We start from the raw sequence: 25,925 nt of genomic DNA on the forward strand, positions 1-25,925 counted from the left end.
ACAGGTATTCGATTAAGGAGAAGGCCAAATGTGTTTTGTTGAATTATCTGTTTGCTCAGGCGAAGTTTGCTATTTGGCTAACAAGGAGGAACAGGGTCAAAGGTGGGGGGATAACAGACCCTTTACTATTGTTTAATGGGATGGTTTCTGCACGCATTAGGGTTGAGTTTGAGTCCTATAGAATGATAAAAAGTGTGGAGATGTTTCAGGAGATATGGTGTGTTGGGGGGCTGTATAGCTGGGGAAGATGTATTGGATATACGGTTGTAGAAGTGTAGAAGGTTTTTTGGTTATTGTGATGTTGGTTTGTATCATGTGGTAGATGGAAAGGTGAGTATGGTACATGTATGCAGTACAGGATATATTTTGGTGTTTTATTTTTAGGGGGGGTGAGTTTTTAATGAAATGAGAATGTTTCATTAAAGAAAGACAAAAAGTCTCTCTCTCTCCATCAGCCTACCATGTCCAACATGTAATGTGGTATCCCCCAGCTCTAAATCTTCACCTCCTAGAACCAAACAACTTGAATTGTGTTGAAGCTTTTGGATTTGGTATATTTGTATTACTATTGACTGTGGTCAGTGACACATTGCTATCGATATTTACAGCCTGGGCTGTGGGTGAGAATGGAGAGATGTTCAGTGGGCGCACTGCAATTAGTTTGGAATTGGTTTTTATTTCAGTGCACCGGGCGCAGGCTAAATCTCAGGCCCCACACCTAAACGCCACAATTGTCACTGCAGTAAAGTGTGTGTTCAGCTGACAGGGGGAGTGAGTTACTGTGTGTGTGTGTGTGTGTGTGTGTGTGTGTGTGTGTGTGTGTGTGTGTGTGTGTGTGTGTGTGTGTGTGTGTGTGTGTGTGTGTGTGTGTGTGTGTGTGTGTGTGTGTGTGAGAGAGAGAGAGAGAGAGAGAGCATTTTGAGGTACTGTAGTTTCCATATTGTGTCCTGTAGTTGTCATATTGTGTGATTATTAGCTTCCTGGCTTGCCAAATTTAGTCTTTGCTTTCTCAAGAGGGTTCAATGCCACCTGTGAGAACAGAACAGTTACCTAGTGCGTAAAGCACCTCATTTAGCGTTGTAGCACTTTGTGTTTTCATTCCTCCTCCAAAGTAATAATTAATCCAGCTGAACCTGTGGCGCTAGCAAAATGTTTTCCATTTTCATTAATAGACAAGTCATTAGTACATAATGAGAGAGAATGCTGCTGTCTCCTCTCTAACCTGCGCTGTGCAGTACGTAAAGAGTGGAGCACAGAATACACAGCTGCATAACTTACTGCTAATTACTACGCTACTATGCTTTCTACTCCCCTGTTCTCTTCCTTTCTTAGAAAGAGGGAAGGCGTAGGCTTTTAACCTGTTGAGGATAGAGGGCGCTATTTACACTTTGGGGGAAAATCGTGCCCAATTTAAACGGCCTCGTACTCTATTCTTGCTCGTACAATATGCATATTATTATTACTATTGGATAGAAAACACTCTCTAGTTTCTAAAACCGTTTGAATTATATCTGTGAGTAAAACAGAACTCATTTTGCAGCAAACTTCCTGACAGGAAGTGGAAAATCTGAAATCGATGCTCTGTTCTAGGGCCTGCCTATAAATGTGCTTGATATTTATTAGTATACATGCACTTCATACGCCTTCCACTAGATGTCAACAGGCAGTGAGAGAAGAAATGGAGTGTATAACATGATCTGAGGTCGAATAAAAGCTCTTGGCATGACGTGACCCCAATTTCCTGTTTTCTGGAACGCGCGAGAAGGGACCTGGTATTGCCTTCTGTAAAGCTGTCGTTATAGACGACTAATATCTCCGGCTTTGATTTTATTTGATACATGTGACAATATCATCGTAAAGTATGTTTTTTCAATATAGTTTTATTAGATTATTGAATTTTTTTCGGGACGTTAGGCGTGTTGCTTTGTCTGCGTTTGTTCAGGAAGGAGAGCTTCGCGCCACTTTGCTAGCTTTCCGTGCTAATTGACTGGAGAAGAGGACATTCTAAATCCAAACAACGATTGTTCTGGACAAAGGACCCCTTGTACAACATTCTGATGGAAGATCATCAAAAGTAGGACCCATTTTATGATGCTATTTCATATATCTGTCGAACATGTGAACTAGTAGTTTGCGCCCAGATTTTGGGCACGCTCTCGCCATAACGTAAACTGCATGTCGTAATGAAGTTATTTTTAGAATTCTAACACGGCGATTGCATTAAGAACTAGTGTATCTATCATTTCCTATACAACATGTATTTTTTAGTAATGTTTATGAATAGTTATTTGGTCAGAATATATGAGTGTCAGAAAAATATCCGGACGTTGTGGGAAAAAGATGCTACGTTAGCACAATGTATAACCACTGATTTCAGCTCTAAATATGCACATTTTCGAACAAAACATAAGTGTATGTATAACCTGATGTTATAGGACTGTCATCTGATGAAGCTTATCAAGGTTAGTCAAAAATTATATATCTTTTGCTGGTTTGTTACGATCGCTAACTTTTGCTGCTGGTAAATGGCTTGTGTTTCTGGCTATTGTGGTAAGCTAATATAATGCTATATTGTGTTTTCGCTGTAAAACACTTAAGAAATCGGAAATATTGGCTGGAATCACAAGATGCCTGTCTTTCATTTGCTGTACACCATGTATTTTTCAGAAATGTTTTATGATGAGTATTTAGGTATTTCACGTTGGTGTCTGTAATTACTCTGGCTGCTTCGGTCCTATTTGTGACGGTAGCTGTGATGGTAGCTGCAATGTAAAACTGATTTATACCTCAAATATGCACATTTTTCGAACAAAACATAGATTTATTGTATAACATGTTATAAGACTGTCATCTGATGAAGTTGTTTCTTGGTTAGTTTGGTTGGTTCTTGGTTAGTTAGGTTGGCTTTGTGCATGCTACCTGTGCTGTGAAAAATGTCTGTCCTTTTTTGTATTTGGTGGTGAGCTAACATAAATATATGTGGTGTTTTCGCTGTAAAACATTTTAAAAATCGGACATGTTGACTGGATTCACAAGATGTGTATCTTTCATTTGCTGTATTGGACTTGTTAATGTGTGAAAGTTAAATATTTCTCAAAAATATTTTTTGAATTTCGCGCTCTGCCTTTTCAGTGGAATGTGGGAGGAGTTCCGCTAGCGGAACGCTGGGGCTAGACAGGTTTTAAAGCATTTAGCTTTTTGAATAATAGATCATTGTAGGTTTTAGGGGGAGAGAGAAAAAAACAAATGTGATACAAAATAGACATCTGTTACGAACAGCCACTTGCTTCATTTTGTATGTGATGCTTAGAGGCAAATTGGATTGTTCCTTTAGCGTTTCCAAGGGAGACAGTTGGTTATACTTGTATTTTATACATGAGCACTGATGTGTTGCCGCTTTGTTAGACAATAGAGTGGCTATATAAAAAAGTATATTAAAAATAAGAAAATCATTCAACAATAAAAGGATGATAATTACAGCACCCCTGCCTCTGCTAACGACAGTACAGCCTGACACCCATGAACACCGCACTCTCAAACGCACCAGATTACCACCATTCTCTGTGTGTGCTTTCAAAGAGCAAACACACTGCAAATAGCATCCACTACTCTTAACACACTCCAATCCACCAAAGACTGAGGGAAAATAATGAATGTGGAAGCTTCTGAAGCAGTCACCGTGTCTCTATCGGAGGACCATCGACTCGGTGGCGGTGAACTCTCATCAGCGCTGTAATTTAGAGCTTCCTGTAAAAGGTGACATCTTCCTGTTTGCGTGAACTGCCTGCAGCCTGCTCTCTGTCAGTGGAGAATAACAGCAGCACTGACCTTTCTCAGCAGACAAGGGGGGAAAGAGCAACATGCATTGGGTGGGATCATGACCCAACATCAGCAGCCTCTCCCTCTTGTCTTAACAAGCACACTAGCTACCGTGCCTAACTCATCCAGAGACACAGAGAGAAGACACACGCTACCTTTGTTAAAATAACTACATGAAATGGAGAATAAAAAGAGAGAGAGAGTAGGAAAACAAGTGGTCAAATGTCCTGTTATTGTCATAAGAAGCATTGACATGGAGTAGAAATCTGCCTCAGCAAGCATGTAGCTGAGCTAATGAATAAACATGTAAAAAGAGAAGCAAACGGTAAAGAGGACCTGTCTTGATAACAACAGTAATTGCCATGAGGCTGGGGGACTTACAGCAAAGTCTGTCTGTTGAAACAATCCTCCCACCATAGTGCATTGACACACCCAGCCAGTGGTCTTTCACCTCAGAGACTAGCTACAACACACAAGGCACATTTTTGGCCTTCATTAGCAAAGATGTGATTAGCATGGATGTGACATCCCAAGATCCCAATCCAGAAGGCTCGCTAATGAACTAGAACCCCTGAGTGAGGCGGTGGGATCTTCCCCCAGCGGAAACCTGGCTAAACAGGCCTATCGTATGGCTTTGTAGGGTCTTATAGGACCAGCCATGGTCATGAGAAGCCACGACACCATCACTCAACCCTATTGCACTCATTAACTATAGGTCAGAGGTCAAGTGTGACCGGGGTCACCATCCGTCAATGTGTGGCTTCCAGTGGGTTCATAACTGGCAGTAATGTTGTATCAACATGGCCAAGTTCACTCAGGTAGAACGAGGGTGATTTAGCAACAACAAACCGCAGTGTTGGAATTGATCCTAATTACATTAAGCTTCAATATATCAATGATGCTTACTTATCTGAGGACAGCTGCGTTTGCTTATGTCCGCAGTCCTGTACATGCCCCTGACACACACACACACACAACACAAGTGCGCGTGCCCGCACACACAAACGAGCTTTGTCTTCCCCGATATGGTTTTCATTTGTCTTGATGAAGTGGTGATTAGCTGTGAGGATTCCTCAGTTCATGATGAGTATAAAATCAAAACCAATTTCTGTCTTTAATTAAAGTTATTCCCAGTGGAACCTCTTATAAGTCTGTAACTTAAAGAGGTCAATAGGAGACAGCTTTCCAATGCACTCTAATTCAATTACACTGTATCAGGATGTATAGGGGGACCCGCACCAACAGCAGATGGTCCTTGATCAGATATTAGAGGCTGGGCAGTCAGGTCGTATGGCCACGGGCACTCTGCTCTGCCTGGGGGGAGAATGACCCCCTCACACACACGCACACACACACACCCAGTAACGAAATGCTATTAACATACCACCATTAAAAAGCAGCACTTTTTTCAGTAAGTTCACTTGCCCATGTTTCAGTATGGGAGCAGCACTATATTATAATCAAAACACATGGAACTGGTTGCACCAGCTGCATTTCAAGTTTCCCCACTATCAACAGCATGGGGCTGGGCTGCTTCAGATAGAACCAGCTGCATTGACCACGCACTGTCCTCTGGACACACACACGCATCAACAAACACACACACACACACACTTCCAGCTGCTGCTGCCCAGCTGTGTGCTCCTGCTGTGTGTATCGTGTGAAGCCCCAGGAAGACCCAGCTGCCCTCTCATTAAGTGCATCTGCGAGTCAAAGACAGGAGAGAGGAACGGAGGGAGCAGAAAGGAGGGGAGTGGGCACAGGAGTAGAAAGAGAAGAGGGGAGCAAGAGAGAAGGGAGCAAGGGAACATGAGAAGGAAAAGAGGGGAGAGGAGATATCAGTGAGGAGAAGAAAGATAAATAACACAGAGAGGGGATGGCAAATGACAGGGAGAAAAGAGATGCAGGGAAGACGAGAGAGGGCGAAGAGTAGGAGGGAGAGAAAGAGATTCACACACTCAGCGGTGAAAGGCTATTTTGAGGCTTCTGTCCCCTTTGGTGATGTATGCCCATAAAATGATGTCTGCAGGGCGCTCTCACTCTCATAACAAGGAGAGATAGAACTTGTCACTTGGACAGTCAGACTCTTTACACTCCTCCAGCAACCCTTGAAAACACAACAACCCAGCGCTCCAAAGCTGACTGGTGTTAGTCCTGGGAGAGATTCGTTCTCAGGGGTGTCCACAGAGTCTTAATTCTCTCTCACTGCTTCAATTTGATACATTCCAGCTACATCTCCATATTGCATTCGAGAGAGAGAGAGAGAGAGAGAGAGAGAGAGAGAGAGAGAGAGAGAGAGAGAGAGAGAGAGAGAGAGAGAGAGAGAGAGAGAGAGAGAGAGAGAGAGAGAGAGAGAGAGAGAGAGAGAGAGAGAGAGAGAGAGAGAGAGAGAGAGAGAATGCTTCTCTTGAAATGGGTTTGAAACATTATTATTCAGACCTCATGGTTTTGCTCTATGAGTTTCGGAACGACTCATAGAAGAGATATTTGTGAGGCCACTTTCACTACACTTGAATCTAATCTCACATTCATGAACAATAACCATTTCAACAATAGCCTTGAGTAACCTACTGCAGGCAGTAAGGCAAGCCGAAATAGGCCATGACTGAGTTGCAATCCTAGTTGACAGTGAATATTACTCAATTATGTTATTTATTATATTTATTTTAATTATTTTGTAGTTGTTCATAAGTAATATTAAAATGCATAGATTTCTAGATGCATATAAATCCCTAGATGTGAATGGCTGATCAGTGTTGTAAATGTCAACACAAGTGTTCCTGTCAATGCCTGATTATCTTTTTAGGTCAAGCACAATGTTAGACCATCATCCTGTGTCGTATATCTTGCCATTATAGTACCCAAAAGACAAGAAACAAAACATTGAACCTTCATAAACGTTCATAATATTTCTGTGTCTCTCCTCTCTGAGACAAAGGAGAACAAAAGACAAACAGAGAAAGGGGAAAAAAAGATATTGAGAATTACAACTTAGTCCTTTGTTTCACCACTGCTTTTGGTGTCCCCATGCATACAATCCATATCAGGCCTGGCATTACCTGAGCTTGCATAAACCTGCTGCAGAGTAGGATAGACTGGGATCACTGTATTGACGAATAGCCTTATTTGCATAATACCCAACCACAGGAGGCTAGTAGTGGGCGTCAAAATGCCACTCACATATTCACTGGAATTTAGCCTCCAAATCAATTTAAGCCACCGGCGACACAGGCAAGAAACCAGCCAATCGATGGTCTGAGGGGAAAAAGAGCTTTACCTTTCAAACAGCCTAATATCTATCTGTATACAGGAGGCCGTCAAAGGGCTTTATTATGCAACGTATTGACGTGTGTTAAGAAGAAAAAAGTATTTGTCATCTATCATTGTCAGCTGCTGCTGGTAAAGCAAACTATCATTGCAGCACTATTTCTTTCTTCGGATGCTTCGGAAGTCAGAAGTTCACATACACTTTAGCCAAATACATTTAAACTCAGTTTTTCACAATTCCTGACATTTAATCCAAATAAAAATTCCCTGTCTCAGGTCAGTTAGGATTACCACTTTATTTTAAGAATGTGAAATGTCAAAATAATAGTAGAGAGAATGATTTATTTCAGCTTTTATTTCTTTCATCACATTCCCAGTGGGTCAGAAGTTTACAAACACTCAATTAGTATTTGGTAGCATTGCCTTTAAATTGTTTAACTTGGGTCAAACGTTTCAGGTAACCTTCCACCAGCTTCCCACAATAAGTTGGGTGAATTTTGGCCCATTCCTCCTGACAGAGCTGGTGTAACCGAGTCAGGTTTGTAGGCCTCCTTGCTCGCACACACTTTTTCAATGGGATTGAGGTCAGGGCTTTGTGATGGCCACTCCAATACCTTGACTTTGTTGTCCTTAAGCCATTTTGCCACAACTTTGGAAGTATGTTTGGGGTCATTTGGAAGACCCATTTGCAACCAAGCTTTAACTTCCTGACTGATGTAGATGGTATAGCGTACAGTATATACTCATATGTATATACTGTATGCTATACCATCTACTGCATCTTGCCATCTTGATGTAATGTATCACTAGCCACTTTAAACAATGCCACTTTATATGATGTTTACATACCCTACATTACTCATCTCGATTGTATATACTGTACTCTATACCATCTACTGCATCTTGCCTATGCCGTTCGGGCATCACTCATTCATATATTTGTATGTACATATTCATATTCATTCCTTGTATGTATAAGGTAGTTGTTGTGAAATTGATAGGTTATATTACTTGTTAGATATTACTGCATGGTCGGAACTAGAAGCACAAGCATTTCGCTACACTCGCATTAACATCTGCTAACCATGTGTATGTGACAAATATATTTGATTTGATGTCTTGAGATGTTGCTTCAATATATCCACATACTTTTCCTACCTCATGATGCCATCTATTTTGTGAAGTGCACCAGTCCCTCCTGCAGTAAAGCACCCCCACAACATGATGCTGCCACCACCGTGCTTCACGGTTGGGATGGTGTTCTTTGGCTTGCTAACCTACCCCTTTTTCCTCCAAACATAACGATGGTCAATATGGCCAAACAGTTCTATTTTTGTTTCATCAGACCAGAGGACATTTCTCCAAAAAGTACGATTTTTGTCCCCATGTGCAGTTGCAAACCGTAGTCTGGCTTTTTTATGGCGGTTTTGGAGCAGTGGCTTCTTCCTTGCTGAGCGGCCTTTCAGGTTATGTCGATATAGGACTCGTTTTACTGTGGATATAGATACTTTTGTACCTGTTTCCTCCAGCATCTTCACAAGGTTCTTTGCTTTTGTTCTGGGATTGATTTGCACCTTTCGCATTAAAGTATGTTCATCTCTAGGAGACAGAACGCATCTCCTTCCTGAGCGGTATGAAGGATGCGTGGTCCCATGGTGTTTATTGTGTATTGTTTGTACAGATGAACGTGGTACCTTCAGGCGTTTGGAAATTGCTCCCAAGGATGCACCAGACTTGTGGAGGTCTACAATATTCTTTCTGAGGTCTTGGCTGATTTCTTTTGATTTTCCCATGATGTCAAGCAAAGAGGCACTGAGTTGGAAGGTAGGCCTTGAAATACATCCATAGGTACACCTCCAATTGACTCAAATTATGTCAATTAGCCTATCAGAAGCTTCTAAAGCCATGACATCATATTCTGGAATTTTCCAAGCTGTTTAAAGGCACAGTCAACTTAGTGTATGTAAACTTCTGACCCACTGGAATTGTGATACAGTGAATTATAAGTGAAATAATCTGTCTGTAAACAATTGTTGGAAAAAGTACTTGTGTCATGCACAAAGTAGATGTCCTAACCGATTTGCCAAAACTATAGTTTGTTAACAAGAAATTGGTGGAGTGGTTCAAAAACGAGTTTTAATGACTTCAACCTAAGTGTATGTAAACTTCTGACTTCAACTGTGTATATATATATATATATATATATATATATATATATATATATATATATATATATATATATATATATATATACATTACTGTTCAAAAGTTTGGTGTCACTTAGACATTTCTATGTTTTCCATGAAAACATACATTAGTTGCAAAATGAATAGGACAAATAGTCAAGACACTGACAAGGTTATAAATAATGATTTTTATTGAAATAATAATTGTGTCCTTCAAACTTTGCTTTCGTCAAATAATCCTCAATTTGCAGCAATTACAACCATGCAGACCTTTGGCATTGTAGTTGTCATTTTGTTGAGGTAATCTGAAGAGATTTCACCCCATGCTTCCTGAAGCACTTCCCACAAGTTGAATTGGCTTGATGGGCACTTATTACGTACCATACGGTAACCTGCTCCCACAACAGCTCAGTAGGGTTGAGATACGGTGACTGTGCTGGCCACTCCATTATAGACAGAGTACCAGCTGACTGCTTCTTCCCTAAATAGTTATTGCATAGTTTGGAGCTGTGCTTTGGGTCATTGTCCTGTTGTAGGAGGAAATTGGCTCCAATTAAGTGCCGTCCACAGGGAATGGCATATTGTTGCAAAATGGAGTGATAGCGTTCCTTCTTCAAGATCCCTTTTACCCTGTTCAAATCTCCCACATTACCACCACCAAAGCACCCCCAGACCATCACATTGCCTCCACCATAGTTGACAGATGGTGTCAAGCACGCCTCCAGCATCTTTAAATGTTTTCTGTCTGCGTCTCACGAATGTTTTTCTTTGTGATCCGAACCTCAAACTTAGATTCGTCTGTCCATAACACTTTTTTTTCAATCTTCCTCTGTCCAGTGTCTGTATTATTTTGCCCATCTTAATATTTTATTTTTATTGGCCAGTCTGATATATGGCTTTTTTTTTCAACTCTGCCTAGAAGGCCAGCATCCTGGAGTCGCCTCTTCACTGTTGACTCCTCTTTCTATTCTGGTTAGAGCCAGTTTGCGCTGTTCTGTGAAGGGAGTAGTACACAGCGTTGTGCGAGATTTTCCGTTTCTTGGCAAAGTACTTGTGTCATGCACAAAGTAGATGTCCTAACCGATTTGCCAAAACTATAGTTTGTTAACAAGAAATTGGTGGAGTGGTTCAAAAACGAGTTTTAATGACTTCAACCTAAGTGTATGTAAACTTCTGACTTCAACTGTGTATATATGTATTTACTTCGCCACCATGGCCTTTTTTTTGCCTTTACCTCCCTTATCTCACCTCATTTGCTCACATTGTATATACTTATTTTTTTCTACTGTATTATTGACTGTATGTTTGTTTTACTCCATGTGTAACTCTGTGTTGTTGTATGTATCGAACTGCTTTGCTTTATCTTGGCCAGGTCGCAATTGTAAATGAGAACTTGTTCTCAACTTGCCTACCTGGTTAAATAAAGGTGAAATAAAATAAAAAACAACACATCTGCCACATCTGATCCTCAATACGGCGTCCCTCAGGGGTGCATGTTCAGTCCCCTCCTGTACTCGCTGTTCACCCACGACTGCATGGCCAGGCACGACTCAAACACCATCATTAAGTTTGCCGATGACACAACAGTGGTAGGACTGATCATCGACAAGACAGCCTATAGGGAGGAGATCAGAGACCTGGTTGTGTGGTGCCAGGATAACAACCTCTCCCTCAACGTTATCAAGACAAAGGAGATGATTGTGGACTACAGGAAAAGGAGGACCGTGCACATCCCCATTCTCGTTGACGGGGCTGTAGTGGAGCAGGTTTAGAGCTTCAAGTTCCCTGGTGTCCATATCACCAGGAGACTATCATGGTTCAAACACACCAAGACAGTCGTGAAGAGGGCACGACAAAGCCTAATCACCCTCAGGAGACTGAAAAGATTTGGCATGGGTCCTCATATCATCAAAAGATTCTACAGCTGCACCATCGAGAGCATCCTGACCGGTTACATCAATGCCTGGTATGGCAACTGCTCAGCCTCTGACCGCAAGGCACTACAGAGGGTAGTGCGTACACCCCAGTACATCACTGGGGCCAAGCTTCCTGCCATCCAGGACCTCTATACTAGGCCGTGTCAGAGGAAGGCCCTAAAATATTGTCAAAGACTCCTGCCACCCTAGTCATAGACTGTTCTCTCTGCTCGTGGTACCGGAGCGCCAAGTCTAGGTCCAAAAGGCTTCTATACAGCTTCTACCCCCAAGCCATAATTCTCCTGAACAGCTAATCAAATGGCTACCCGGACTATTTGCATTGTGTGTGTGTGTGTGTGTCCACCCTTCTTTTACACTGCTGCTACTCTCTGGTTATTATCTATGAGTAGTCACTTTAACTCTACTTACATTTACATTTTACCTCAATTACCTTGACTAACCTGTGCCCCTGCACATTGACTCTGTACCGGTACCCCCTCTTTATAGCCTCGCTACTGTTATTTTACTGCTGCTCTTTAACTTCTCTAGGATATGTGGGACGCTACCATCCCACTTGGCCAATAGCCAGGGAAAATGTAGAGCGCCAAATTCAAAAAGGCTTTTCGGTGAAAGCATAAGATGCTATTATCTGATGATAGCACAACAGTAAACAAAGAGAGTGTAGCATATTTCAACACTGCAGGCACGACACAAAACGCAGAAATAAAATATAAATCATGCCTTACCTTTGACGAGATTCTTTTGTTGGCACTCCAATATGTCCCATAAACATCACAAATGGTCCTTTTGTTCGATTAATTCCGTCCATATATATCCAAATTGTCCATTTGTTTGGCGCGGTTGATCCAGAAAAAAACAGCTTCCAATTTGCGCAAAGTCAGAACAAAATATCAAAAAAATTACCTCTAAACTTTGCCAAAACATTTCAAACTACTTTTGTAATACAACTTAAGGTATTTGTAAACGTTAATAATCGATCAAATTGAAGACGGGTCTATCTGTTTTCAATACAGAGATCAACAAACTAACGCTACTTTTCTAGTCTTGCCCAACTATCAAACAGTACACATGACGTTACACTGTTTCCAGGTGGCCTTACTTCTTCTCTGCACAAAGGAATAACCTCGACCTATTTCCAAAGAGTGGTGACATCCAGTGGAAGCGGTAGGAACTGAAAACAGGGTGATTAGAAATCCAGTATTCCAATGAAAACTCATTGAACAGACAGTGACTTAAAAAAATAAAAAAATTAATGGTTAGTCCTCGGGGTTTTGCCTGCTACATAAGTTCTGTTATACTTACAGACATGATTCAAACAGTTTTAGAAACTTCAGAGTGTTTTCTATCCAAATCTACTAATAATATGCATATCTTATATTCTGGGGATGAGTAGAAGGAAGTTGAAATTGGGCACGCTATTTATCCAATAGCGAATTTGCTGCCCCCTATCCTAGAGAAGTTTTAACTGTTTGTTATTTTTATTTAACACTTATTTTCTTAAAACTGCGTTGTTGGTTAAGGGCTTGTAAACATTTCACTGAAAGGTCTACACCTGTTGTATTCAGCGCATGTGACAAATATAATTTTATTTGATCTATTTTTTTCTCCTTCTCCCTCCCTCCCATCTCTCTCTCTGTGGGAATGGTAGATACGGCCTGGGAAGGTTGTTAGGAGATAGACAGAGACAGACAGGCATGCAGACAGCCCCCTGATAAAGTGTGCTTGCCAGAACCTCTCTATCTGGCATGCTCTCTCCCTCTCTTTTAGTTGTAATTGAAGATGGTTGAATTTACTCTGTTGGCCTGCGTCAACAGAGTCTCATGTTCAATTATTGAGCATGACAACATTTGTTTGAAAGGTTAGGACTCTTTCCCATGTTTTCCCATATCCCTTTCATTGAGGGATTGGCGAGATATAACAAGCTTCAGATAGAAGTCTTACTGTTTCATTCTAGATGTGTCGACCTCTTATCAACTGCATTCATGGCTACACGGTTTCTTCAATGGAGACGGCAGAGTTGGCATGATAGGATGTGGTATGGCACCAGAACATGCCAACACCAACTGTACCAGTTTGCAGAGGATTTTCTCTCCAGCGAGGGCCATCCCACTGCTGTGAAGCTACAGTAACAGACAGTCAGAACCATGTAATAACCAGCTGGGCAATATTGGCCCAAATCCTCCTGAACACCTCACCAAACATAAAGCAGCAAGCCGTTAACTTCCACCCAATCCCACGCCGCGCTGCTTTGATCTACACCGACGCCACAATGGAGGCCATTTTTATTATTTTTCTGGCAATTAGGCAAAGCAGCAGATGATCTCCCTTTCAGCCCAACCTCTCTCGCTAATCCACCCGTATTCAATTACTACAGGCCTCCCCTGTCTGCGGCCGTTTGGGCCAGTACACAAATGCGTTTAAGGATTTGGACTTCCGAGATTGCAACAGAAGAATAATATTTATTTTCACATTCCTCATGACTTTTCAAGTCTATTAAATAAAAATGAAACTTTGGGAGCTTCCAAACAGTGTTGTGGTAAATATTGTATGAGAACAATAAGGTACATGTCCCCTCTGTTGTTGTGACACTTACAACAACAGTGCCTCTACAACCCTCCCACTAAACATTTTTAATGTTTTCATCCCCAAAAGAATGTGGATTGTGTTCTCACAAAGCCAAGATGTTATTGCTTTACTTATTCAAAATCTCCACTCACAGTAACTTGTATGATGGATTGCAGTTGACTAGGAATTTCATGAATTCTCTGCTCTTCACTCTCTAGGCCTCCATTTCTTTGTCTTGGTGGGATAGATCAGACAGAATCTCCTACTGTCAGTCTCTTCTTCTCTCTTTCTGTCTTTCTCCATCTCTCTTCCCCTCTCTCCATCTTACTCCATCCCTCCCTCTCAGGATGGTTGAAAGGCAGCAGTACTGTGTGTGTGTGTGTTGAAGTGGAGTGGTTGTGCTGTTGGAGGGCTGAGATGAAAGACCCCCTGACTGTGTTCTAACGGCCCCCTTCTGTTTACCCTCCTGGGCCACGACGTTGTTCCCCTCCCAGCGAATCACTGACTGCTGCTGTCATCTCCGCCATTTGATATGTCTCAGAGACAACAGCCTGTCAACCGCTAACACACTCCTCTCTTTTCTCTCTCCCTTTCATCTGCAGATTCCACCGTGTCATCTCCGAAAGGTAAAGCAACACACAATCAGTCACCTGTGTCCCTCCGCTGTTTGAGACGTGGTGTGTATGTGTGTGTGCGTGTGTGTGTGTGTGTGTGTGTGTGTGTGTGTGTGTGTGTGTGTGTGTGTGTGTGTGTGTGTGTGTGTGTGTGTGTGTGTGTGTGTGTGTGTGTGTGTGTGTGTGCAGCAGCAGCTTTGTGTTTGTTCCCAACTACTGTTTATCAACACTTATACCTAAGGTGTTGGCGATGTGAAGTCAAGGTTACTGTTGTGTCGCTGATATCATGGTTCCCATACACCCACCCATACATTATAGCCAATAGCATTGCTCCATACATTACATTAGTAATATATAATCCACACTATTTGCATCACTGATGACTCAGACTCTCTGTGACCCTCATCACTTATGGCAGTGTTCCCCAACTCCAGTCCTCCAGTACCCCCAACAGTACATATTTTTGTTGTAAACCTAGACAAGCACACCTCATTCAACTCATCGAGGGCTTGATGATTAGTTGACAAGTTGAATCAGGTGTGTTTCTCTAGGGTTACAACACAAATGTGTGCTGTTGAGGGTACTGGAGGACTGGAGTTGGGAAACACTGGGTCATAGCATATACTGTAGGTAAAGCCTTGTGTATGTTAATGTGTGGGTGGACAGCAGCGAGAGTGATTGTGTTTCTCAGTATACCTGGGAGGTGGGGTAGGGTTGGTTGGTGGGAGGGGCGGGGCTGTCTGTTGGGCTGTTTTGATGGGGGGGGATAATGATCAGAGTAGAAGCTGACATTGTGAATAGCTCCGGGGGGCTCGTTCTGAGTGGCAGCACGGTGCAGGTATATGCATCAGGACGTTTCATCCCTTTACTCTGTGTAATGAAGATGACGGCGGAGGGTGTGTCGTAGCCCGCATCCTGTGTTATTGCACCGGTGGTGAGGACAATATACAATCAGTCGTGCTACTTTATAGTTGATAAACTTGACTTTGTTCAAACTTTGTTTTTGTACACTTTGTTTGTTTTTAATGAAGGTATTGTTGTTTTTACTGCAATAGTGTGGAGGGAGGTAGCATCTTTTTTTCCTCAAGAGGGAATATTTTCTTGGTAACTCCTTAACATATTGTGACACACACTGACTCTAAGTATACTCATACATACCGTACACTGCATTTCCTGTACATAGCCATGCCGGCAATGTGCTTGATACCCTCACAAAATGAACGTGTTTGATACACACACAGTAACACACACGCGCACACACACGCACGTACACATGCACACATTGGTTTTCTTAGTATGTGTGTGCTTTGTGCATGTGAGTCTATGCATGTGTGTGTCTGCATTTGTGTGTGTGCGTGTGTGGGAGTCTGCACATGTATGTGTTGTCAGGCGGCTCTATAAAGCTAAGTGACATGTGGTGCGGCTGCACTGTGTAGTCTGATGAATGTTGAGCAGGAACAGAGGCTGGTGTGGTGTACATCATCTCTCTACAGACACACCCTCATATATATGCTGCTGAAGGAGAGACACATAAATAAGGCCATCCACTGCACCCTGTGTGTGTGTGTGTGTGTGTGTGTGTGTGTGTGTGTGTGTGTGTGTGTGTGTGTGTGTGTGTGTGTGTGTGTGTGTGTGTGTGTGTGTGTGTGTGTGTGTGTGTGTGTGTGTGTGTGTGTGTGTGTGTGTGCATGCGCGTCTGTGTGCATCTATGTGTGTGTATGCATTTGTGTCCCTGTGTGCGTTTGTGTGTGACATACTAATCTAGGCATTTTACAGCTATGCTAACCCATTCACACCGGCAGATACACACCTTATTTTAACCTCTAACGAGCCTCAACCCCGGATCCGGGATCACCCCCCACCCCCCCCCCCACACTGATTAGCATCGCTAGCATAGCGTCACAATTAAATAGTAGCATCTAAATATCATTAAATCACAAGTCCAAGACACCAGATGAAAGATACAGATCTTGTGAATAAACCCATCATTTCTGTTTTTTAAAATGTTTTACAGGGAAGACACAATATGTAAATCTATTAGCTAACCACGTTAGCAAAATACACCATTTTTCTTTGTCCACCATTTTTTCTCTCCACCACTAGCTATCACCAATTCGGCCAAATAAAGATATTGATAGCCACTAACCAAGAAAAAACCTCATCAGATGACAGTCTGATAACATATTTATTGTATAGGATAGGTTTTGTTAGAAAAATGTGCATATTTCAGGTAGAAATCATAGTTTACAATTGCACCCACCATCACAACTCGACTAGAATTACTACAGAGAGCAACGTGTTTTACCAATTTACTCATCATAAAACATTTCATAAAAATATACAGCTCACAGCAATGGAAAGACACAGATCTTGTGAATTCAGACAATATTTCAGATGTTCTAAGTGTTTTACAGCGAAAACACAATAAATCGTTATATTAGCATACCACATATGCAAACGTTACCCCAGCATGAATTCAAGCCAAAGAGAGCGATATCGTTATCATCGCCAAAATATATTAATTTTTTCACTAACCTTCTCAGAATTCTTCCGATGACACTCCTGTAACATCATATTACAACATACATATAGAGTTTGTTCGAAAATGTGCATATTTAGCCATAAAAAAACGTGGTTATACAATGAAAATAGTAGCAAAACAAGCCTGAAAATGTCGGTCGCCATCTTTCAGAGTGATCTAGTTTAATCAATAGCTAATCATATACTTGACTAAAAAATACAGGGTTGACAGGAATCGAAAGACAAATTAGTTCTTAATGCAATCGCTGAATTACATTTCTAAAATTATCCTTACTGTGCAATACAGGGTTCGCCAAGCGAAGCTATACCAAACAAAATGTCGGAATATGCGTTTAAAATTTTTCGACAGAACAACGATTTATCATATTAAATATTTCTTACTATGAGGTGATCTTCCATCAGAATCTTGGGCAATGTATCCTTTCTTGGGTCTAATCTTCTTTTGGTCGAAAGATGTCCTCTGTCCGTCGAAATGCCCACTAACGTTCGACCGGTACTGGAAACGTGCCCATCGCTTCAAAGTGCACCACAAAGAAAATGCCTCAAAATCGCACTAAACGGATATAAATTGCTATAAAACGGTTTAAATTAACTACCTTATGATGTTTTTAACACCTCTAACGAGTAAAAACATGACCGACGATATATAAGTGGCTAAACCAAAGCCTGGAAAGACAGGAGGTCCAACGTCCATCGTGCGTAATGCGCAGGGAGCAAAGGGACGGTACATCCGGTCTTTGCCGTTTTATACAGGCACTGATTGCGCAATCGACTCCATTCAAATTGTCACCACTTACTGACATCTAGAGGAAGGCGTGGGCAGTGTTTGTATCCTCATAGGATTTACAGGGAGTTTAAAACTGATCTGGAACCAGAGGCCAAGATGTCTGAAATCTCACACACTGGGAGGAAAAGTGCTGTAGAATGAGTTCTGTTTCACTCAGAGACATAATTCAAACGGCTATAGAAACTAGAGAGTGTTTTCTATCCAATAATAACAATAATATGCATATTGTACGAGCAAGAATTGAGTACTAGGCAGTTTAATCTGGAGAGCAAATTATGCTAATGCGAAACAGCTCCCCCTATAGTTGCTAGAGGTTAACACACTCCCCTTGTCCCTCAAGCGTTTACCCAGCACACTCAAATACCCACACATAGCTGTATAGAGGGATGGGTAACTATTCATTCACACACAGTGAGTTATGGAGGGATTTACAGATATGACAACACCATCGGTACTGAGGAGCCTTTGGGCCTTGAGCTGAAGATAAGACATAGGGTCTCATATCTCTCTCTCTGCTATCGTCTTCTCTCCTTGTCTCTCGCTCCTGTGTGTGTGTGTGTGTGTGTGTGTGTGTGTGTGTGTGTGTGTGTGTGTGTGTGTGTGTGTGTGTGTGTGTGTGTGTGTGTGTGTGTGTGTGTGTTATACCCCTGCAAGGGGGAAATATAGAAATAAATCACACAGAAATTTAACTTTGGCTTCAAGTCACTTGTAATGAGTGAGGTGGGAAGCCCTGTGCCCCCTTATAGGAATTCCTAGGTATAAATAGTCAGATCAAACAGACATCACTAGAGCACACAGATGGTATTATTAAGATAACTGAATAGCTTATTGGTACACATTATAATGCTGTATTATTGTATTGTTATTATTAAGGCATATTTCATTATATCACGTGTGTGTGTGTGTGTGTGTGAGCATGTGTGTTGGCAGTGTCAACCACTCATCAACCCTGCCCCCTCCTGAGTGGCAAAGTTACAGTTTTGACTTATATCTTCTTGAAAATCTATGGTAAGACTTGAAAATTGCTGTCTAGCCATGATCCACAACATTTTGACAGGGCTTGAAGAATTTTGAAAAGAATGATGGTCAAATCAAATCAAACTTTATTTGCCACATTTGCACCCAATACAACCAGTGTAGACTTTACCGTGAAATGCTTACTTACAAGCCCTTAACCAACAGTGCAGTTCAAGAAGAAGAAAATATTTACCAAGTAGGCTAAAATAAAAAGTAACACAAAATGAAGAACAATAACGAGGCTATATACAGGGGGCACCGGTACCGAGTCAGTGTGCAGAGGTACAGGCTAGTTGAGGTAATCTGTACATATAGGTGGGGGCGAAGTGACTATGCATAGGTAACAAACAAACAGCGAGTAGCAGCAGTGTACAAGAGGGGGAGGACAATGTAAATTGTCCGGTGGCGATTTTTATGAATTGTTCAGCAGTCTAATGGCTTCAGGGTAGAAGCTGTTGAGGAGCCTTTTGGTTGGCACTTGGCGGTACCGCTTGCCGTGCGGTAGCAGAGAAAACAGTCTCTAACTTGAGTGACTGAACTCTCTAACAACTGTATGGGTTTTCCTCTGATACAGCGTATTATATAGGTCCTGGATGGCAGGAAGCTTGGTCCCAGTGATGTACTGGGCCGTTCGCACTACCCTCTGTAGCGCCTTACGGTCAGATGCTGAGCAGTTGCCATACCAGCCGGTGATACAACCAGTCAGGATGCTCTCGATGGGATGGTGCAGCTGTAGAACCTTTTGAGGATCTGGAGGCCCACGCCTCCAGGCCCAAATCTTTTCAGTCTCCTGAGGGGGAAAAGGTTTTGTCGTGCCCTCTTCACGACTGTCTTGGTATGTTTGGACCATGATAGTTCGTTGGTGATGTGGACACCAAGGAACTTGAAACTCTCGACCCACTCCACTACAGCCCTGTCGATGTTAATGGGGGCCTGTTCGGCCTGCCTTTTCCTGTAGTCCACAATCAGGTCCTTTGTCTTGCTCACATTGAGGGAGAGGTTGTTGTCCTGGCACCACACTGCCAGTTCTCTGACCTCCTCCCTATAGGCCGTCTCATCGTTGTCGGTGATCAGGCCTCCCACTGTTGTGTCATCTGCAAACTTAATGATGGTGTTGGAGTCGTGTTTGTCCACACAGTCTTGGGTGAACAGGGAATACAGGAGGGTCTAAGTACACACCCCTGAAGGGCCCCAGTGTTAAAGATCAGCGTGGCAGACGTGTTGTTGCCTACTCCTGGGGGTGGCCCGTCAGGAAGTCCAGGATCCAGTTGCAGAGGGAGGTGTTTAGTCCCAGAGTCCTTAGCTTGTGATGAGCTTCGTGGGCACTATGGTGTTGAACGCCGATCTGTAGTCAATGAACAGCATTCTCACATAGGTGTTCCTTTTGTCCAGGTGGGAAAGAGCAGTGTGGAGTGCGATTGAGATTGCGTCATCTGTGGATCTGTTGGGGCGGTATGCAAATTGGAGTGGGTCTAGGGTGTCCAGGAGGATGCTGTTGACGTGAGCCATGACCAGCCTTTTAAAGCACTTCATGGCTACCGACGTGAGTGCCACGGGGCAGTAATCATTTAGGCAGGTTACCTTCACTTCCTTGGGCACAGGGACTATGGTGGTCTGCTTGAAACATGTATGTATTACAGACTCGGTCAGGGAGATGGTGAAAATGTCAGTGAAGACACTTGACAGTTGTTCCGCGCATGCTTTGAATACACGTCCTGGTAATCCGTCTGGCCCAGAGGCTTTGTGAATGTTGACCTGTTTAAAGGTTTTGTTCACATCGGCTACCGAGAGCGTTATCACACAGTCATCCAGAACAGCTGGTGCTCTCATGCATGCTTCAGTGTTGCTTGCCTCGAAACGAGCATAAAAGGCATTTGGCTCATCTGGTAGGCTTGCATCACTGGGCAGCTCGTGTCTGGGTTTCCCTTTATAGTCCGTAATAATTTTCAAGCCCTGCCACATCTGACGAGCGTCAGAGCCGGTGTAGTAGGATTCAATCTTAATCCTGTATTGCGCTTTGCTTGTTTGATGGTTCGTCTGAGGGCATAGCGGGATTTCTTATAAGCGTCCGGATTAGTCTCCCGCTCCTTGAAAGCAGCAGCTCTAGCCTTTAGCTCGATGTGGATGTTGCCTGTCAATGTGGATGTTGCATGGCTTCTGGTTGGGATATGTACGTACAGTCACTGTGGGGACGACGTCATCGATGTACTTATTGATGAAGCCGATGACGAAGGTGGTGTATTCCTCAATGCCATTGGAAGAATCCCGGAACATATTCCAGTCTGTGCTCGCAAAACAGTCCTGTAGTGTAGCATCCGCGTCATCTGACCACTTCCGTATTGAGCGAGTTACTGGTACTTCCTGCTTTAGTTTTCACTTGTAAGCAGGAATCAGGAGGATAGAATTGTGGTCAGATTTGCCAAATGGAGGGCGGCGGAGAGCTTTGTATACATCTCTGTGTGTGGAGTAAAGGTGGTCCAGGATTTTTCCCCCCCTGTTTGCACATGTGACATGCCGGTAAAAATGAGGTAAAACGGATTTAAGTTTGCCTGCATTAAAGTCCATTAGGAGCGCCGCTTCTGGGTGTGCACTTTCTTCTTTGCTTATGGCCTTATAGGCAAGCAATACCTTGAGACTTCTTTAATATTAGACATTGCGCACCAGCTGTTATTGAAAAAAGACACACACCCCCACCCCTCGTCTTACCAGAGGTAGCGTCTCTGTTCCGCTGGTGCATGGAAAATCCCGCCAGCTCTATATTGTTTCTTCATTCAGCCACGTCTCGGTGAATCATAAGATGTTACCATTTTTAATGTCCCGTTGGTAGTATAATCTTAATAGTAGGTTTTATTTTTTTTATTATTATTTTTTCTAACGATTGCATGTTAGCAAGGAGATTGTAAGGCATTGGGAGTTTACTCACTTGCCTCCGGCTTCTCAGAAGGATCCCCGATCTGCATCCACTTTTCCGGCGTCTTTTCTTCAAGAAAAAGGCGTGGATCTGGGCCTGTTCCAGTGAAAGCAGGATATCCATCTCGTCGGACTCGTTAACCTTTCTAGGACACACCTTCCGCTAGCGGAACCCCTGTCAACATTCCGCTGAAAAGGCAGCGCGGGAAATTCTAAAATATTTTTTTGAAATATGTAACTTTCACACATTAACAAATCCAATACAGCAAATGAAAGATAAACAATAATCTATCCATTGTAATCTACCCATCGTGTCCGATTTAAAAAAATGCGTTACAGCGAAAACACAACATATGATTATGTTAGATCACCGCCAAGTCCAAAAAACACACAGCCATTTTCCCAGCCAAAGATAGGAGTCACACAAAGCAGAAATAGAGATCAAATTAATCACTAGGACATCATGTTACACAATACATGTATGTTTTGTTCGATAATGTGCATATTTATATCCAAAAATCTCAGTTTACATTGGCGCCATGTTCAAAAATGTCCGGAGAAATTGCAGAGAGCCACATTAAATAACAGAAATACTCATCATAGACTTTGATGAAAGATACATGTTTTACATAGAATTAAAGATACACTTGTTTTTAATGCAACTGCTGTGTCAGATTTAAAAAAAACTTTACGGAAAAAGCAAACCATGCAATAATCTGAGATGGCGCTCAGATAGAAACAACATTTCTCCGCCATGTTGGAGTCAACAGAAATACGAAATTACATGATAAATATTCCCTTACCTTTGATGATCTTCATCAGAATGCACTCCCAGGAATCCTAATTCCACAATAAATTGTTGTTTTGTTCGATAATATCCATTATTTATGTCCAAGTAACTACTTTTGTTAGCACGTTTAGTACACATACCCAAACGCTCGTGCAGATCCAGGCGAACGTCGGACGAAAACTTCAAAAAGTTATATTACAGGTCGAATAAACTTGTCAAACCAAGTAGAGAATCAATCTTTAGGATGTTGTTATCACAAATATTCAATAACGTTCCAACCGGAGAATTCCTTTGTGTCTATAGAAGTAATGGAACACAAGTCGATATCATGTGGAATGCGCGTGACCAGGACCTGGCACTCTGCCAGACCACTGACTCAAACAGCTCCCATCCGGCTCAACATCACAGTAGAAGCTTCATTCAACGTTCTACAGACTGTTGACATCTAGTGGAAGGCGTAGGAAGTGCAAACAGATCCATATCCCACTGGAATTTCAATAGGTGATGAGTTGAAAATCGACCAGCCTCAGAATTCTCACGTCCTGTTTGAATTTTTTCTCAGGTTTTTGCCTGCCATATGAGTTATGTTATACTCACAGACATCATTCAAACAGTTTTAGAAACATCAGAGTGTTTTATATCCAATAGTAATAATATGCATATATTAGCATCTGGGACAGAGTAGGAGGCAGTTCACTCTGGGCACGCTATTCATCCAAAGTGAAAATGCTGCCCCCTATCCCTAAAAAGTTAAAGGAAAAAGTTTCTTCCTGTCCGCAGTGAGGAATCGTTTTTCTGATGTCCAGAAGTGATTTTCGGTCATAAGAGACGGTAGCAGCAACATTATGTACACAATAAGTAAAACAATAAGGTACACAAAACGCTAAAATTGCGAGAATGTAAAACGTCAGCCATGTTCTTCGGCACCATCTTTTTATATTGCACAGTCCAGGTGTGCAAAGCTCTTATAGACTTACCCAAGTAGACACAGCTGTAATCAATGCCAACATCTATTGACTCAGGGAGCTGAATATTTATGCAACGACTATATTTTAGTTATTACATTTATTGAGTATTTTGTATTACTGAGTATTTTGTGTAGATAGTTTTTTATCCCACTTTGTAACACAAACAATAGGAAGAAATCCAATGTGTCTTAATACTTTTGCAAGGCAGTGTAGCTTAAACAGAATAAGCCTTGTTGTCTCACAAGAACAGAAGTCTATTGTCCCTAGCAGTGTGTGCTATTTCAGTATTTGAATGACCTCTACACTTCGTTCACTAGGACCATGTTAGACAGGCCCCTCATTATAGTCCAAGCTTCAACCTCAGCTCACCTCGACACACTCCGCATCTCAACAGCCTTTCTCTGACGTTTCTCTCTATATCTTATCTCTCCTTTTCTATCGTATTCTCTCTCTATCTCTGTCTCCCCACACCATCTCTATTTATTGCTTGCTCTCTTTCACTCTGTCTGTCTGTCTGTCTGTCTGTCTGTCTGTCTGTCTGTCTGTCTGTCTGTCTGTCTGTCTGTCTGTCTGTCTGTCTGTCTGTCTGTCTGTCTGTCTGTCTGTCTGTCTGTCTGTCTGTCTGTCTCTGTCTCTGTCTCTGTCTCTGTCTCTGTCTCTGTCTCTGTCTCTGTCTCTCTCTCTCTCTCTCTCTCTCTCTCTCTCTCTCTCTCTCTCTCTCTTTCTCTTTCTCTTTCTCTCTCTCTCTCTCTCTCTCCATTTCCCCTCTCTTTCTTGCAGCCAAATTAAGTATATTTATGGCACCTGTGCTGGAAAAACAGTCTCCAGGAGATGTTCCTCTAATTTCATTTTCAAAATGCCAGCGATAAATTTATCAAATGGGCCGAATTGAATCGGAGATTCAAGCAGGCCCATCAGTCATGACCCGTCCTCGGGGAGCTGTGGGCATAGTTAAACTGGCCAAACCCTACACTGGCAGGAGAAAAAGAAGGAGTGAGGGAGGGAGAGAAAGAGAAGGAGAGAGCAATAGGGAGAAGTGGTGGCAGGAGGAGAGGGGGAGTGAGTGTAAGAAGGGAAAGGGAGAACGATGCTGTAGAGAACAAGAAAGAGGAATGACTCTACGTCACTAACTCGCCATCACCAAAATGGCTGTGCATTCACTTTATTTGCAGAAATGTACATTTACAGAACTCTCTGGGGATTATAAGGCCTTGTTCCTCTGCGTGTGTGTGTTTGTGTGTTTCTGCACACATTTGTGTCTGTTTGAACTGCAGAGGTCAAAGCTAATTCTCCAACACAGCAAAGCCTCACGGGGGAAGCCGGGCTAAGTACTCAGGCTGCCGATGGACCAGTGTGATAATTGATTAATCACAACAGAAGTTAATTGATTCTGCTGCTCATCGCTTTGCTGCAGAAAGCCTCCTTCATTCAAACAGCACACAGAGTTTTATCCCTCCCTGGCCTCAGAGAGCTGAAGGTTCACACGCTCCATGCTCTCTTTATACCGTCACTTTCTCTTCCTTCACTACCCCACTCTCACACTTCAAACTTCCTTCCTCAAACACTGCTGTGCTGTGGGGTTAGGGGAGGGCGTACCCTGGGGGGACGGGGGGGGATCACTGTAAATAAGAATTTGTTCTTAACTGACTTGCCTAGTTAAATAAAATAATACATGTATAACTATATCAATGACACTCCACAGGGAAGACAGAGTGTTGAGTGATGGCAAGTGGCACAAAGGCGGACTTAATTGATCTATATCGAAAATGAATCTCTTTCTTAGGCTCTCGTCTTTGTTTTAACTGTCAGCCCAACTATCACAGTAGCCATTTCATGCCTGTTACTTCGAGACTAGCTTTATCTATTTCCTATATACTCTATCTCTATTAGAGCAGCTTGGCTTGCAATCAAATCACTGTTCTTTTCATATGTCATATTATTTTACTGCTACACACCGCTTCTCTCTCTCTCTCTCTCTCTCTCTCTCTCTCTCTCTCTCTCTCTCTCTCTCTCTCTCTCTCTCTCTCTCTCTCTCTCTCTCTCTCTCTCTTTCTCTCTCTCTCTCTCTCTCTTTCTCTCTCTCTCTCTCTCTCTCTCTCTCTCTCTCTCTCTCTCTCTCTCTCTCTCTCTCTCTCTCTCTCTCTCTCTCTCTCTCTCTCTCTCTCTTCACCCCACTACAGTCTCTTCCTTATCTTTCACTTCCCCTCAGACTCTTTAGCTCCTTTTGTCTTCTCTTCTTTCTTCGTTTGTTTCCCCTCTTGATCCTCCTCCTCTCCCTCTCTTTCTCAGTGCATTTATCTTTGTCTGTGTCTCTGTGCGGGCTAAGCTAGGCGTGAACATGGTTAAGCAGCTTAGCACTAACAGGGCTAATGAAGCCAGGGCCCTGGGTCCCTGTAAAGGAGATCAATGCTGCTACTCTGCCGGCTCTGTGGAGCCTGTCTGCATTTAATGATTAGACAAAACAGTCATACGGCCCGCAAACCAGCAGACAGACACTCTGAAATGTGGTAATACTACAATGCTA

At 42.5% G+C, this 25,925-nt stretch overlaps 1 protein-coding gene across 1 annotated transcript in view; it reads left to right on the forward strand.

The window, feature by feature from the left end:
* LOC120061310 (cadherin-4-like) overlaps nucleotides 1-25,925 on the forward strand; it is a 540,424-nt gene that overhangs the window by 204,107 nt on the left and 310,392 nt on the right. The window contains exon 3 of the mRNA XM_039011027.1: nucleotides 14,377-14,400. Within this exon, the coding sequence (XP_038866955.1) occupies nucleotides 14,377-14,400 (24 nt within the window). The remainder of the gene's footprint in view (nucleotides 1-14,376; nucleotides 14,401-25,925) is intronic.

Source organism: Salvelinus namaycush, chromosome 16, assembly GCF_016432855.1.
Source record: "Salvelinus namaycush isolate Seneca chromosome 16, SaNama_1.0, whole genome shotgun sequence".
In the NCBI taxonomy this organism is placed as follows: domain Eukaryota; kingdom Metazoa; phylum Chordata; class Actinopteri; order Salmoniformes; family Salmonidae; genus Salvelinus; species Salvelinus namaycush.